Below are 13,709 nucleotides of genomic sequence, written 5' to 3'. Positions count from 1 at the left end.
TTTTTTTTTTTTTTTTTTTTTTTTTTTTTTTTTTTTTTTTTTTTTTTTTTTTTTTTTTTTTGCTTTTTCATCCCGGCTGCGCATCCCTTTTCTCGTCCGCCAATTTCTATTTTTTTTTGAGATCTTGTGTGGTTTTCTGCTGACTTGGCGATGTTGACTAATACACGTTAGCTTCTTTTCCTCAGAAACAACTTCCTATCGACTCCCGGCTACCCAAGAGTAACATCTGAATATCCGGAGGCTCGCGGAGTTGTACAAGATCGCCGTGCGACGGAGGATGCAGTGCAAGATCTTGACCACATGGCGATAAGCAACGGACGGCTGAATCAGTTAATATGCAAGGACAGCGTCCTCGGATCAAGGAATCGGTTGGCTCGACAAACTTCCCAATTGCCGAGAAGCGCCTGGGATACGGAAGAAGACCTGTGAGGCGCTAAATTGCTGACACCTGTTGCCTCGTCTCTCGGTTCCCGCTAATCGACGGCTGGAATCTGATGGTCATGCTGTTGTTGGACTTGGGGCTGGGCGGTTGTGAGACTGGCTCTGGTTTTCTTAGCTGCGTCAGGACCTTTGGCTCCCCTTTGGCCCCCAAACTTAGTGCTAGCCAGCCACACTGACTAGTTTCAACGCTGGCCCAGTTGATGATTTGGCTATCCTTTCTCTTTCACTCCTGACGATTTGACGAAGCATCTTCGAGACGAATGAGAAAAAAATTTCTAAATCTCCAAACGTTTTTCTGGATTACTCCTCTGAAGTTACTGGAGTCAAAGCGCGGAAATTATTTTGTACCTTACCCTCAATTACCTGAGGGAAAAGGAGTTCATGGAAGCGCGATATCATTCTCGTGCACGAATACGATATCACATGGCCAGCACTGCATGGCAACGCCAAATCATGGAAGATTGGCCAGGGACTGCTGGTGGAAGCGCCGAGGCGAAGATGCTGTCAGACGAAATTGTACCGTCCACTTTCACCTGTTTTCGACCGCAAGTCCGGCGCGCGGAATGACTCCAGAGAAGTGATAACCTAGTGGTTAGTGCCTTTGACAGCCACGGCAAGGATCAGCCAGGATCAAGAACCTAACGGCAGGGAGACTACGGAGAACTATGAGTCTGTGAGATTGTTCAGAATGTTGGAGACCAAAGCCGGGTGGGAAGCTTCCCTATTTCTCCAGTCAAGACAGGCCCTTGAGACTCCAAAGGATATTACTGAGACACGCGAACTCCCTCAATCGAGTCCTATTTCCATGAGACCTATTGTCGTCAAAAGTAAATTAGATTGACTGCCCTCCTTTGGGCAATGAATATGATGGCTCGAAGAGCACCGCATTGCTACCAAGCCTGACGGCTCACAAGCTCCTCGTTGACGGTTAGAGCCATTGCATCTTTGACTTGTCGAGCTTATCGGCCTTGTTGTCTTGTCCCGACGACTAGTGTCTTGAATCTTTCCCTGTTGGGGTCTCCACACGAGGACGGCCGCACCCACACACGGAATAATCATCGATTCATCGTCATCAATGATCAGTGACAATTATTACTGGACTCAACTCGGCGTCTGGGGCCGTTTCTCGGCGGAGAATCCGGAGGGCCTATTAGCATGAGGATGCCCTCGCTTTTCGTCTGTTCTGATTGCTCCAGGCGAGAAAGAAGTCAAGGCCTCCGACATCGCATCGTATCTTGCATACGAGGTGCCAATGACGGTGAAGATAAGAACCTAAGTCTGTAGGAAACAAGTCCAATCACAGGTCTCACACGCCAGAGAGCCTGGTCTCCTTTACGAGTGCAGGCCTCATTTTCGCGAGTTAATTAATGTTGATTTAGCCGTGTCTTTTGTTCATGGCCACGCGGGCCAGGATTCGACGATCTCCTTGCATTCCACGTGTTGTGGCACTTTTATCGATCCTGCTGGCCCTTTTGCTCAACAGTTGGATTCCGAAGTGGATAGCCAAGGGGAAAGGAAGCAGCTCCCTCGTTGCCTTTTCCCAGAGCCAGCATTCTTGTCGGAATGCGGCCGAACCAGCAGAGTCAAGCAGATGGATCTGTGGGGAGTGATCATGAACCATATCGAGGCGTTCAATGGCTTTTGGCATAATGAGAACCTGAGCCTGGTTCCATTTCCCACACCCCCAACAACCCGAACTGTCACATCGCTGGTGGCTGCTCCCAGAGTCCCAGTGTTGACGTTCGGTATCAAATGTTAATCGACCTCCGCTTCGCTTGTCGAAATTGAAAAGCCACGATTCGCGCTCGTGCCCGTTTGGCGGCTCTCCCAACTCCCTACAAGTCTCCTCAATCGCAGCGCCATCGCTTCATTTGCTCCTGGATCAGGCCTCGCCCCGAGGAGGTGAGAGTCGCCTCACTAAAAGTGAAACGAGCAGTGGGAACTGGAACTTGCATTCAAGGGTTCTAACGGCTGCAGGGCTTAGACTCATCAGCCCTAGTTTAGCACGATTAACCGTTGGACTATGTAGCAGGCCTCGTTCGCCAACGATGGAAAGCGGGCTGAGCAAACCAACCTCTCTGGAGACAAAAGCCGGAGAGATATACTCGGTCCTCCGTACTACACCGTACTCTGCACAATGCCATTATGGGTCCAAAAGTTAAGCTCTCCTGTGTCAGAAATTCAAAGTGTCAGCCTGCCAGGTTTATTTTTCGCGGCACCCTTGTTATTTCACAGCCAATAGCCAGAAGCCGGGGAGGGTGTTCCACTTATTTCTTCCCGGAGGAATATGTACTATGATGCAGCAGCTCTCGGGGTCTTCCTGGCAGCCCCCTTATTGTTTGAAACGAGCTTTTTAGCCTCATTCCCAAAACTTTGAATTTGGAGTCAACAGGGCCTGAAACGAAGACCTGATGGCAAATCATTCTCCTGATGACTCGGTTTCGCGAGTCATCAGGTCAAAAGGTCTTTTCCAGTGTTACGAGGGTGAGCCACTGAGCGAACGACAGCCAACACTCAATCACGCAGGTTGGTGGCGGATACATGAGGTCTTGATACGTTCTCTTGAACCGCTCGGCGGGTCGCAGGCGCTTCGGGGCTTGGTCATCCGGACCCATTACGGAGTACTGCCCTGCTAGCGGGACGATTCTCCAACACCACCTGCACCACTAACGGCAGGCCTTGCGGGGGCCCCTCGCTGGCAGTGGAAGGCTTGGAATTTCTTCATTGAGGCGTGGGTCGTGTTAGCGATTCGTATCGGAACGGTGCCTGAGTTGGACAGAAACCCTCCGCACGCGCTCTGACTGGACAGTAAGATCAGTCTTACTGGATGACGTTCTCGAATTGGCACTCTCGTATCCGTGGCAAACGCTAGAACTTGAGCTTTGTACCCACGAGGCAGCCATCACACCATCAGTCTCGAATGGTGATTGTTTGTCAGTTGTCTCAGGACGCTTCGGAGTTTGAATCCAGTCCGATCCAGTACGTGTCTCAAAACTCTCCACAGTCATGAGGCTGCGAGAAACTCCGTATTATTTTTGTGATTACGTCCACAAGTGCACTTCTCAGCCATTCAAATGGGCCCTGAACTAATTCGCCCTAGCACGAGTCACGGAAAAGAGGGTGGCTTGGGGAAGTCACCAAAACAGGCTCGCAACAATAATACATGCTCATGTGAAACTGTTCTTTACTTTTTCGATCTTGCCCGGACGGTGGACGACCAACCTCGGATGCTCGCTCAATATCGAGTTGCTGAGGGAGACGTGGGAAGAGCTGCCAGGCCCTGTATCTAGGTGGAATATTATCTGGGCCGCTTTTCTTGATCCTTCCGTGCGCGGGGCAGTGCCGATCGGCTTCAGGTGTTCGCGGGAAATCTTTTAACATAGCAGATTTCTGTTCTTAACCCACCCTTGAGTACTAGTTGCTTTGCGATTGGTCGGTGCCTGAAATCAGAAGCACATTCTGTTGGCACTTCAAGTTGCTGCAACTGGAGGCTCGTGAAATCGTGAAGTCTCAATTCCGAGCGCTCAGTCTTGAAACGACTTCTGAACGGTACGGCCCGAGGAAGATGAAGAGGACTGCCAGTAGCGGTGTAGAGTCTGGCCATTCATGCTGATTCTGGCATCTCTGGCATCAAGCCGGGATATTCCTCCAACGCCGCGGTCCATTGTTACTTCCCCGACGAATCAACACTCGAACAACAGTAACTGACGTGACACAACTCACGACAAAACGCGCCTCGCTCGATTTGTACTGAACTGGCCGCTGACTCTCTCCTTCGGTATCACGGACCCGGATTAATCTCGGATACGTTCAGCTGGTTTTCGATGTTGAGTACAAGGGCAGACCGAAAGACCCCTACGGAGTACGCAAATTTGGAAAGCCGGTTGATGCCGCGGTCTACGAGGTTGGTTATGGCATCTCGGTCTTGTGGTTGGAGTCTGCCCGGTTCGTTGACTCAAAATTATCCTGTGAACAACACAGCTTTCGCTACGCAAGCGTCGTGCGAGAGCGCGAAATGCAAAATGCCAGCGATTAAGCCAAGTCAATGGTTGCGGGAGGCTGTGGCGGGTCGACAGTGAGCACCTCGCCATTTTTTCCCGCTAGCCGACGGCAGATACGGCAGAAGGTTGAAAGTGGTGAACAGAAATTACTGAGCTGAAGCTGATGGCCGTTGACGCGTTGACGGCAATCAAAGATTTGTGATCATTGTTACTCCAGTCTCTCTGAGTAAGCCGAGACCTTGAGGCGTCCATGATGCAGGGCCCCCAGAGTACGTTCGCAGGGCCATCTAATATTTTTTGCAGTGCCATTGACCATGCGCTATATTCTTATACATCGGTATGCGTATCGCTGTCTAACATGTTGAACTAACTCCAGAACCTTAAAGAGCAATTGGCAATCCGGCGTCTGGGGACGGATCCCTCAGGAGCAGGAACAGGATCAAGGCCTCCACATCACCTCGACAATTTCGGCACCTAGAAATTGGCTTGAGTGCACCAACACCGCTCTATCAATGATCGATTAATGATCTTGTGTAATGTATACGCTCGCCTACAGCATGCTGACTGAGGCTGACACTAGAACGACATCACCTGATTCCTTATCGCAGTTTTCTACTCTGTGATTTTTCTCAAGAAAAAGTAAGTCTTTGGATATTGAAATCAGGCCATTCTCAAACAAGCATTGCCTTTGCCCTTTCCAAGCTTTCAATTTCTCATCCCTGTATTCGAGCTAATGGACATAGTTGTTGACAACGCATCGGGTACATCGGTTCAGGCACCTTGGGTTTGTAATCGCAACAAAACTAGCCCAAAAAGATATCTAATCGCTGTCAGAGTAAATCTCCGTTATACCTGCTTTGGCTTGCTATCATTATCTGATCCAGGATCCACAGAATGGATACCGGAGAATGGATGAGTCCGCGTAAATGCTTCCAACCCTGCTGACAGAGTTTACCTTGCTTATGCCTGGCTTCAAGAGTCAAGTCATAGTGTAGGCTATTTTCTCGCAAGGGCCCTGACCTTTGTACTTCTCTGTATCCGATACTCGGGTGCTAGGGCGTTTAATTAGCGACTCGGTGAAAACACCATACCAACAGAACATCTCTATAAACGAGTTGTAAGGTGACAATCCCGCCAAGGCATCAAAACAGGCGTGGAGAGTTCCATGGCCTAGTCCTACACTTACCTAGATATCTTACGAGGGCTAGATCTAACTACATATATCGCTCGTCTCTATAGATTGCTCCTTTCTACCCTAGATCCCCGTAAGAACACAAAATCTTTATCTGTGGACAGCAAGTGAAACGTCCACTATGCGAGACGCTAGGTCAGCTTTTTCCGCATTGTCCATACTTAACAGCACCATTTACAATGCCACTGCCCGGATTGTCTCCGTCAGCAATCTGGTGCCGACAACAACTAAGCGCGGAACCGCAGCTAGGGCTATATGGCTCTTGAGTAGCGCCTTCGCAAATTTGATCGTTACTAGTATTCTTCGAGTAGTACCAATGGTCTGTTCGTTTCAACTTTTACGCCATAGTCCTTACAATAGCTAAATGCCTAGCCTTATTATAGGGGTAGATTATGGATCTAGACATGCCTCCCGTGGTACCGATCTCGTTAATAAGGCCTTGGGCTTTCTCAGATATATACCATTCGGCCATAAAAGGACTTTGAGAAACTGTGCCAGCTTTCTCATGTACCACAGCCAATAGATTGACTGGGAAAGTTCTCAGCGAATAGGATGCTTTCCAATAGCTGGGAATATATATTAGTAGATTCTAGATGTTAGCCGGGGTTCCTTGGAGGAAGTAGCCTAGAAATCAGAAGTGGAATAGGAAGAAGGCAGTAGCATGAGCACGATCAAAGTCCAAGTGCAATTTGAACAAAGTATAAAGCTAGGTAAGAGATAATTGGGGAGGATGATGGAAGAGACAAAGATTTAGATGTTGATATATGTGAGGTAAAGCTTTAGAGGCCGAGAATAGGGCAGATAGGGTGGTAAGAAAGAATAAGGAAAGCGCTTTACTCTTTAAGAAGTGTGCTATGATGCTTCTAGTGAATCAATGATATATATTACCGTGGACTCGCTGACAGACATGGACCCGACTTCTACTTCGCTCAAACGAGCCATCTCTATTGTTCAATGTCAAATGCAGCCCTGGAGCTTGTCTGAATTTACCCTGCAAGGTAAAGCCAACTAGATTGGATAGTATACGGCTTTTCATCTTGAGCGAAATCTCAGGGAAGTAGTGCCAGCCATCTACATTTCTTTATTGTATCATGGCCTCACGGGCAACTCACACTCCCTCTGCTCCTGTTCTTCGAGATAGTTGGCGTTTAGATTGGTGCCTGGACAGCGAACATTCGCAATGGGCTAATATTCAACAGCCCTCTTGACCCTTGGTGGTCCTACATATGTGATAGATGAATCTCGCTTGCTTTCATCATTGGCCATCATCCATCTGTCTCCTCCCGTCTCCATTCGTACGGAAGGACCGTTGGAAGTGCTCAGTGATTCACTCCAAACGCGTTCATGTCTACCCATGGGTCAAACCATGATAGAGTTCTTGATGAGTATCTTTGGCGGTTCATAAGGTGTTCATCCAAGAAACTACTCTCCGCGTAACATAGGACGTGAAGGCATGCCATGGTTCTGGGGAGCGTGAGATATCAAGGCGCAATTTTCTGCGTTCTTTCCTTGGCGCGAATAAATAAAAGTATCCTTTGGGTTTATATTAGGACTTGGTTTAAGGCACGCCGCCCAGCCACAGCCCCGATGAGAAGGTGTACCAAAATGTCATGGGGGCACCAAGACCTTGGACAAGGGATGTCCAAGTGGGATAACTCAAGACTCATTGACATAGTAGAGCTTCCAGCGTGAGGCAGCGATGAGCCGGGCGCAGTTCAAAATGACAAAAATACAGGCATTGTTCAACCGCTCAGAGCTTGCTATGACGCCTGGAGATCGGAAGCTCATCAGATGATCGGCGGGCTGAGTAATGATGTACGGAGTATGTAGCCGGATAGGTGCATCTGAGCGGCTGGCCTATGAATGATCAACGGTCACGGGCGATCATTTGGGACTCGACACGACCAATGCTGGCAGCCTGAGGCTGGGGATACCCAACGCCGACGTTAGCGTTGACAACAACAACAACTTTGGGAGTCCTTACATAACCAGGCACCTGCCCCTCGTTGGGTGACGTGACTTGGCCTGGTGAGATTCCCAGCTTTCTTCTCATCATCTGTTGCGCCGTTGTCGTCGTATATCTTTGACGCTTTCGAGTTGTTAAAGCTGACGGCCGCGGATCTGGTTCTGCTCATTCCCCACCTCCCGTTCGGCACCTAGTTCCTCAGGCAATCCGAGCTGCGACGGTAAACTCCCTTTTCTTATCTTGTGGAGTTCGCGTCGCCCCTCTTAACCCCTCTTTACTTACCCCTAGGCGCGCTCGCTTTATGAGAGCCTGTACCTCTATTCGATATTATCGGTTGCTACCGCGCGTACGTCGTGCTAATACCATCCAGACTGCTATATCACCTTCCGCAGCCTCATCTTCGACTCCACGCTCTCACAACTACCCATTCAACCCGGACTACAAGGCCCGGAACCGAAAATAGTCATGGCATCGTTCATCGAGGACCTGTGGTCCAGCATCTTTACCGCCGGTCCTACTCCAACCCTCCTTTTCGCGACCAATGTCAGCTTCGCCGCGCTGCAAACCCTGCTCCTCGTCCTCCTCCTAGCGACATATAGCATTCATTTCGTCTTTCTGTCGATCATCTCGGGAGGGCTTTGGTACATGATTAATTGGTTCGCTCGGGAAGTGACACAAGCGCAAGCTCAGGCTGCTGAGCAGGAAACATCAACGGAAAACGCGTCGGTGGAAGGAAAGAAACCTGCGCAGAGCGATTCTCGAACTCGAGGGACTCCGGACGGTGCCGATAGTGACACGGAGACGGAAGGCTTGTTGGATCGCAAGAGCCCGCAAGTTTCTGTCTCTACTCCACAGTCGACCTCTGCTTCCACGACACTTCAGGTTCCCAGGAGTGCGAATGAAGTTCGAAAGCGTCTTTATGTGAGCGGTGATAGCTCGGGTTACGCGAGCACTGATAGTGAGTGGGAGAAGGTGGATGACAGCAATGGAAACTGAAGGGGGCCGTGTCGCCCAACTTGGGGGACAGACTATCTATCCCAAATGGGTATATACGTTTATATTCCATGCTGCTGGGGCTTTCGGACTCGGAAGGGCCACGGTATGTCTAAGACGGCGCGTTGCTTTCCATGCATATTTTAAAGGGGATTCTTATTCTGGAGAGATACCCATAGATGCCGATAGTGCTATATATACCAGACTGGGAATGAATACTCCGATGAGAAACAAATACTTCAACTACCGCTGCATTTGGTAGTTGTATGGGCCTGAGGACGCCAGCACGGCTATTCTGCCTCAGGCGACAACAGCTCTTATCTTATCGATAAGCAGCTGAGTCAGCACTCTGCGACTCTGCAAGGGAAGCGCGTTTGTTTGGATAAGTTTACTCCTCAACACGCTGCCTTGAGCTCGTTCCAGCTTCTTTCTCCAACGATGCCTTCCTGATATTGCGATTCAGAAAGATGGCCCCCGACTCTTCTATCTGCGTTGGCCGCAGCCACATCTTTTCTTCTGTGTTCGCGCCATGCTCGCTTGGAGATCCCATACCCACCAGACCCTCCGTCGCCCCAAAGACCGCAGCGGACAATTCGACTTTACGGCAAGAGACCCAATTTCCCGACAAAACGACATGGGATCGAGCATGGCGCTTGGCGGTCTCCTTTCTCACGATGCCGGATGCGGAGTTCGAGCCACTGCTACGGATCACCGAGATGGGCGACGCTGAATTTCTGAGATTGTGGAACCGATACAAGAAACCATCGAAAGAAACCAGGGATGCTTTCAGCCTTCTGGCTAAGGGCTCTTTGGAGGCTGCCGGATCAGTTTATGGGAGTATTTTTGACTGGTACGAGTCTGAGATACGGCGCCATTTTATGCAGAATTTTAAAGGTGATCTGTTTATGGTTCGTGTTCATTCCTACCTGTGGCCTATTTCCTTTGGCGGCCCGATACTAATGTCATCATAGACAGCGCATGATGCAATCCGAGATAGTATATTGAAAATGCTTGTGGATTGTTTACTCCTGATGCGCAGAATCTACTTTTCCCCGCTTGTCGAATATATGCTTCCCTCTTTAGATGGCCCAGAACAGGAAAAAGTGTTTAGGAAATTTCAGCGCTCGTTTTATTCAATGGTTGCCTATGCTATGCCCTGGCCGCAGGTAGCTGATCTGTTGGCTCGCCAATTTATCAAAAGTGGGCTCGTCATTCTCGGCATAAAGAGCTTGAAGGAGGAAGCGGATGACCAAGATAGTGCAGATGTTGATACCATGGAAGTTGATAGCCACTACTCGATGTCATACCAGGATTGGCGGGATGCACCATCGGCCGAGATTCGGACTCAGATGATGACGGAAGGTGAGGACGCCGCAGTTACGGCCAAACGCGAAGAGCTGTTATTACTACTCAATAACCTCCAGCTCATTGGCGTTGGAGGCGAAAGAGCGCAGGTGGTGTTTGCAGGCGTCATGGATACTATGCTGACCGAGTTTATTCGGGCGGCGTATTCGGGCCTCTGGGAAGGTCCATCACTGGTGGCGCTTCATCTACGGCAATGGATCGAGGACGTATTTGCGCAGCTAGTCGTACAAGTACTGGCGGTCATCAACGTGTCGGAGTCCGGAATCAAAGAACCAGGGCAACTCGATGTGCAACTTAGCGATGTGGAAAAGTGGCAGGAGATTGGAATCGCCCGGCTTGGAGCACTTCGCATTGGGGAACTGTTTGACGTGATTGTTGAATGGCCGGCAAGCAGTGGAGCGATCGAAGACTTACGGCATTTTACTACACACCCAGCGGCACGGCATCATTTGACGCACTCGTTCGCAGCGGTGCTCAATCGACGCCTATTACATCCGGGTGCCTCGACCGTGGAGATTTTGCAGGTGTACGTTTCGATTATACGGTCCTTCAACCTGCTTGACCCGAAAGGTGTGCTCTTGGACCGCATCGCGCGGCCAATCCGCCGGTATCTACGGGACCGCGATGATACAGTGAAAGCGATCGTTGGAGGTCTATTAGCAGATCCCGCTGATACCGATGGTCGCACCGCCTCGCCTAGCAGCGAGACGTTGGTGGAGCTCTCCGCGGAGTTGAGCAAAGCTCATCAAAACTCTCTGCGAGCGGACACGGGAGAGTTGGATTGGGATGATATGAACTGGATGCCGGACCCTGTGGATGCGGCACCAGACTACCGCAAATCCAAGAGTTCCGATGTTATCGGCAGTCTTATCAGCCTTTTCGAGTCTAAAGAGACATTTGTACGAGAGATGCAAAACATGCTGGCGGAGCGTCTTCTTCAGAAGCGCGCAGATTTCGAGCAAGAGATGTCCGTTTTGGAGCTGTTGAAACTACGATTTGGCGACAACGCACTACAAGCCTGCGAAGTTATGCTACGAGATATCTTTGGTTCAAGACGAGTCGATGCCGTCGTCCGAAACGATCAAGGAATGGTAACATCGACAGCACAAGCGAACGATACCCCCGACTTGCACGCCAAGATCCTTTCACACTTCTTCTGGCCCGAAATACAAGGTCAGCAATTCAAGGTCCCTGAAGAAATCACGCAGTTACAGCAGCGCTACTCCGAGGGTTTCGAATCACTAAAACAATCCCGCAAGCTCACCTGGCTCAACGGCCTTGGCCAGGTCACCGTGGAATTAGACCTCGAAGACCGCGTCTTTGTCGAAGAGGTCACAACATGGCAAGCAACCGTGATTTACGCCTTCAACTCCCCTTCAAACGACTCCGTCACCAGAACCACTGCGGAGCTTGCCTCACAACTTGAGATGTCACCCGTCCTCGTACGCAGCGCCTGCCTGTTTTGGGTTAGTCGTCGCATCCTTGCCGAGGTGCAGCGGGATACATTCCGCGTTCTCGAAACCCTGCCTACCAAGAACGTCGCCAGCGACGACAATGCCGCACCGACCGGATTATCCAGCAACCTCAGTGGCACAGGCGAAACAAGCAACGCAGAAACAGCAGCGGCGAATGCGGCAGCGGCAGCGGCAGCTGCAGCACGGGAATCCGCGGAAGCAGCAGCCTTGGAGAAGATGAATCTGTACTGGCAGTTTATCGTGGGCATGTTGACGAACCAGGGTGCTATGCCATTGCAGGGGATCGTCATGATGCTGAAGATCGCCGTGCCCGGCGGGTTCCCTTTCAGCAACGAGGAGCTCCGCGAATTCCTCGCTGGGATGGTCTCGAGGGGAAAACTAGAAATCGTCAGCGGCGGGAATTACAAGCTTGTGCGCTGATTCTTCCCTGCTTACAGTGTATTACTAAACCATCATATCATGCCTTGACGACCGAATAATGAATAAATAGAACATGTCAAATTCTGAAGATGATCATCGCTAAGATACAGACGAAAACATTCAAGAAAGAAAAAAACTTATTTTACCCTGTTGCGCGTTTATTCCGCATCCAACGGCGCCACCGGGGCTGTATCATCAACTTGCACACCACCCCTCTTCTTCTCATTGCTATCCCAGAACGGCAGCCTCCAGCCTCCTTCATTCTCCGGCGTCGCCAACCACAGGCGCATCAGGTGTCGCCGAGGCGCAGGCGGCGCATAGTCCTTGTATGCAGTGCGGGCGTGGAGAACATGCGAGTTCGATACGAACTGGATGTCACCGACTTCCAGAATCATGTGTAGGGAGAGACGCTGGCAGGTCTCCTCAAGGACCTGGAGAGCTTCAAGCTGGGCAGGCGAGAGAGGCGGGATAAGTCCTGCGTCGGAGAAGCGGGTGAGGGAGCGGACATAGTAAGGGTCCCACTTTGTGTAGACGCGGGCGTTCTCGCCGCGCTCCAGGTAGACGACGCTGGTGCGGATGTATTCCTCCTGGCCCTTGGACGTCTCGCCCTTGCGGTCGAAGTACCAGATTGGGTCTGTGAGAGTCTTGAGGACGTCTGGGCGCTCAGCTGCAAGGGTGTTGTAGACGTGGTGGGAGGAGACGATGTCTGATTCGCCGCCTTCGAGGGCGCGGTGGACGCAGAGGAGGCCAACGATGTCGCAGTCGTCCGCGTGGAAGAATTGTCTGTGTTTGATTGTTAGTTGCGTTCCCCCTGTGAATGTACTGAAGGAAGGCGCGGGTTACTCAAGGAAACGTACCTCGCGTTCGTGCGGTAAATGCGCACAGAGTCGATCTTTGTTGGGTCTTCGCCGAGATCCTTGACGTGGCCTAGGACGTGACCGCGGCTGTTCTGAGAGACGAAGTAACCTAGGTATGTGCCGAGACCCATGTATGCGACAGCGGACTTGTGGTTACCCCATTCCTGGGCGGGGAAGCCCTTGAAGAGGATGAAGCCTTTCCCGTTGAGGAGATCTTCGCGAAGGGCTGTGAGGGTGGCAGAGAGCTTGGGTAGGGGGAAGTTTGACTAGTTCTTCTGTTAGTAGGGTCAAGGTTGTATGGTTGGGAGGATGCGCCATACCTTTGAGATGCCAGTGAGAGGGGTCTTCGAAGCCAAGAAGGCATCAGCTGTTGCGCTCAGCTCAGCAACCTCCTCCGCAGTGAAGCGATGCGTCCATTTCTCAGGAGCATCTCGGTAGTCCTCTGCCTTCCACAGGGTAGGGCCGGAGATTTGCTTGGGGAATTCATCAAAGGGATGAAGCTCCTCGTATAGCGGAGGATGCTGTCCAGTAGTCTTCAACCCGTCTGGGAAGACATCGAGGGGTACAGGCGCCGGGGCTTGAGTAAGAGTGGCCATTTCGAGTCTGCTTCGTGAGGATTGCCGTGGTTAATTGCTTTTTCTCTGTATACTTCATCCAGGGGAGGCGCGACAGGGATATTTATAAACAGAGCAACAGGTTCGGCTTGAAGCCACTCGGCCGGTAGAGGGGTATAGAAATCCCAAAAGACGCAAGCTGTCATGCAAACAGTGGAGGACATTGCGTGCTAGCAGATCGTGAGAGATATGAAGCTGATAGGATGAAGTCTCCGATAAATATTGCTGTGGACGGCGTGATTGGCCTTGCCGATGGCGTCATCCGACGCGATTCTGAGGCTATGAAGTGCAACGCGACTCGATGATGGAGGAGTCAATTGACGAAGAGGATCCGAGAACCCGACGATATGCGATAATGGTGACAACGGAAATCAAGGCGCTTGAC

General features: G+C 50.8%; 3 protein-coding genes across 3 annotated transcripts; 2 read left to right on the top strand and 1 right to left on the bottom strand.

Moving 5' to 3' along the window:
* The first annotated feature begins 7,542 nt into the window (after positions 1-7,542).
* Positions 7,543-8,828, top strand: BJX68DRAFT_287 (V-type ATPase assembly factor PKR1). Its single transcript, XM_071048910.1, has 2 exons — positions 7,543-7,662; positions 7,971-8,828. Exon 2 carries the CDS (start codon positions 8,066-8,068, stop codon positions 8,594-8,596), a length of 531 nt encoding a protein of 176 aa, XP_070905373.1. The 5' UTR covers positions 7,543-7,662; positions 7,971-8,065; the 3' UTR covers positions 8,597-8,828.
* BJX68DRAFT_255 (anaphase promoting complex subunit 2) lies at positions 8,829-11,932 on the top strand. Its single transcript, XM_071042972.1, has 2 exons — positions 8,829-9,501; positions 9,565-11,932. Exons 1-2 carry the CDS (start codon positions 9,061-9,063, stop codon positions 11,851-11,853), a joined length of 2,730 nt encoding a protein of 909 aa, XP_070905372.1. The 5' UTR covers positions 8,829-9,060; the 3' UTR covers positions 11,854-11,932.
* BJX68DRAFT_222114 (TauD/TfdA family dioxygenase) lies at positions 11,928-13,514 on the bottom strand. The gene is made up of 3 exons (XM_071037936.1): positions 13,031-13,514; positions 12,711-12,976; positions 11,928-12,636 (listed from the first exon to the last, which is right to left on the bottom strand). The coding sequence occupies exons 1-3, from the start codon at positions 13,304-13,306 to the stop codon at positions 12,012-12,014; spliced, it is 1,167 nt and encodes a 388-aa protein (XP_070905371.1). The 5' UTR covers positions 13,307-13,514; the 3' UTR covers positions 11,928-12,011.
* Between the last annotated feature and the right edge of the window lie 195 nt (positions 13,515-13,709).

The sequence above is a fragment of the Aspergillus pseudodeflectus genome (assembly GCF_044049435.1).
Source record: "Aspergillus pseudodeflectus strain CBS 756.74 chromosome Unknown BJX68scaffold_1, whole genome shotgun sequence".
Classification (NCBI taxonomy): domain Eukaryota; kingdom Fungi; phylum Ascomycota; class Eurotiomycetes; order Eurotiales; family Aspergillaceae; genus Aspergillus; species Aspergillus pseudodeflectus.
Note: the sequence above shows the minus strand (reverse complement) of the source record. Positions and strands in the feature narration are given on the sequence as shown.

Excerpts from the sequence above, each read along its gene's own strand:
- BJX68DRAFT_222114 (XM_071037936.1), bottom strand. The coding sequence starts at position 13,306 with ATGGCCACTCTTACTCAAGCCCCGGCGCCTGTACCCCTCGATGTCTTC. Across the intron at positions 12,977-13,030 it reads CTCTCACTGGCATCTCAAAG|TCAAACTTCCCCCTACCCAA; the intron begins GTATGGCGCATC and ends CAGAAGAACTAG. Across the intron at positions 12,637-12,710 it reads ATTTACCGCACGAACGCGAG|ACAATTCTTCCACGCGGACG; the intron begins GTACGTTTCCTT and ends AATCAAACACAG.
- BJX68DRAFT_255 (XM_071042972.1), top strand. The coding sequence starts at position 9,061 with ATGGCCCCCGACTCTTCTATCTGCGTTGGCCGCAGCCACATCTTTTCT. Across the intron at positions 9,502-9,564 it reads TTAAAGGTGATCTGTTTATG|ACAGCGCATGATGCAATCCG; the intron begins GTTCGTGTTCAT and ends ATGTCATCATAG.
- BJX68DRAFT_287 (XM_071048910.1), top strand. The coding sequence starts at position 8,066 with ATGGCATCGTTCATCGAGGACCTGTGGTCCAGCATCTTTACCGCCGGT.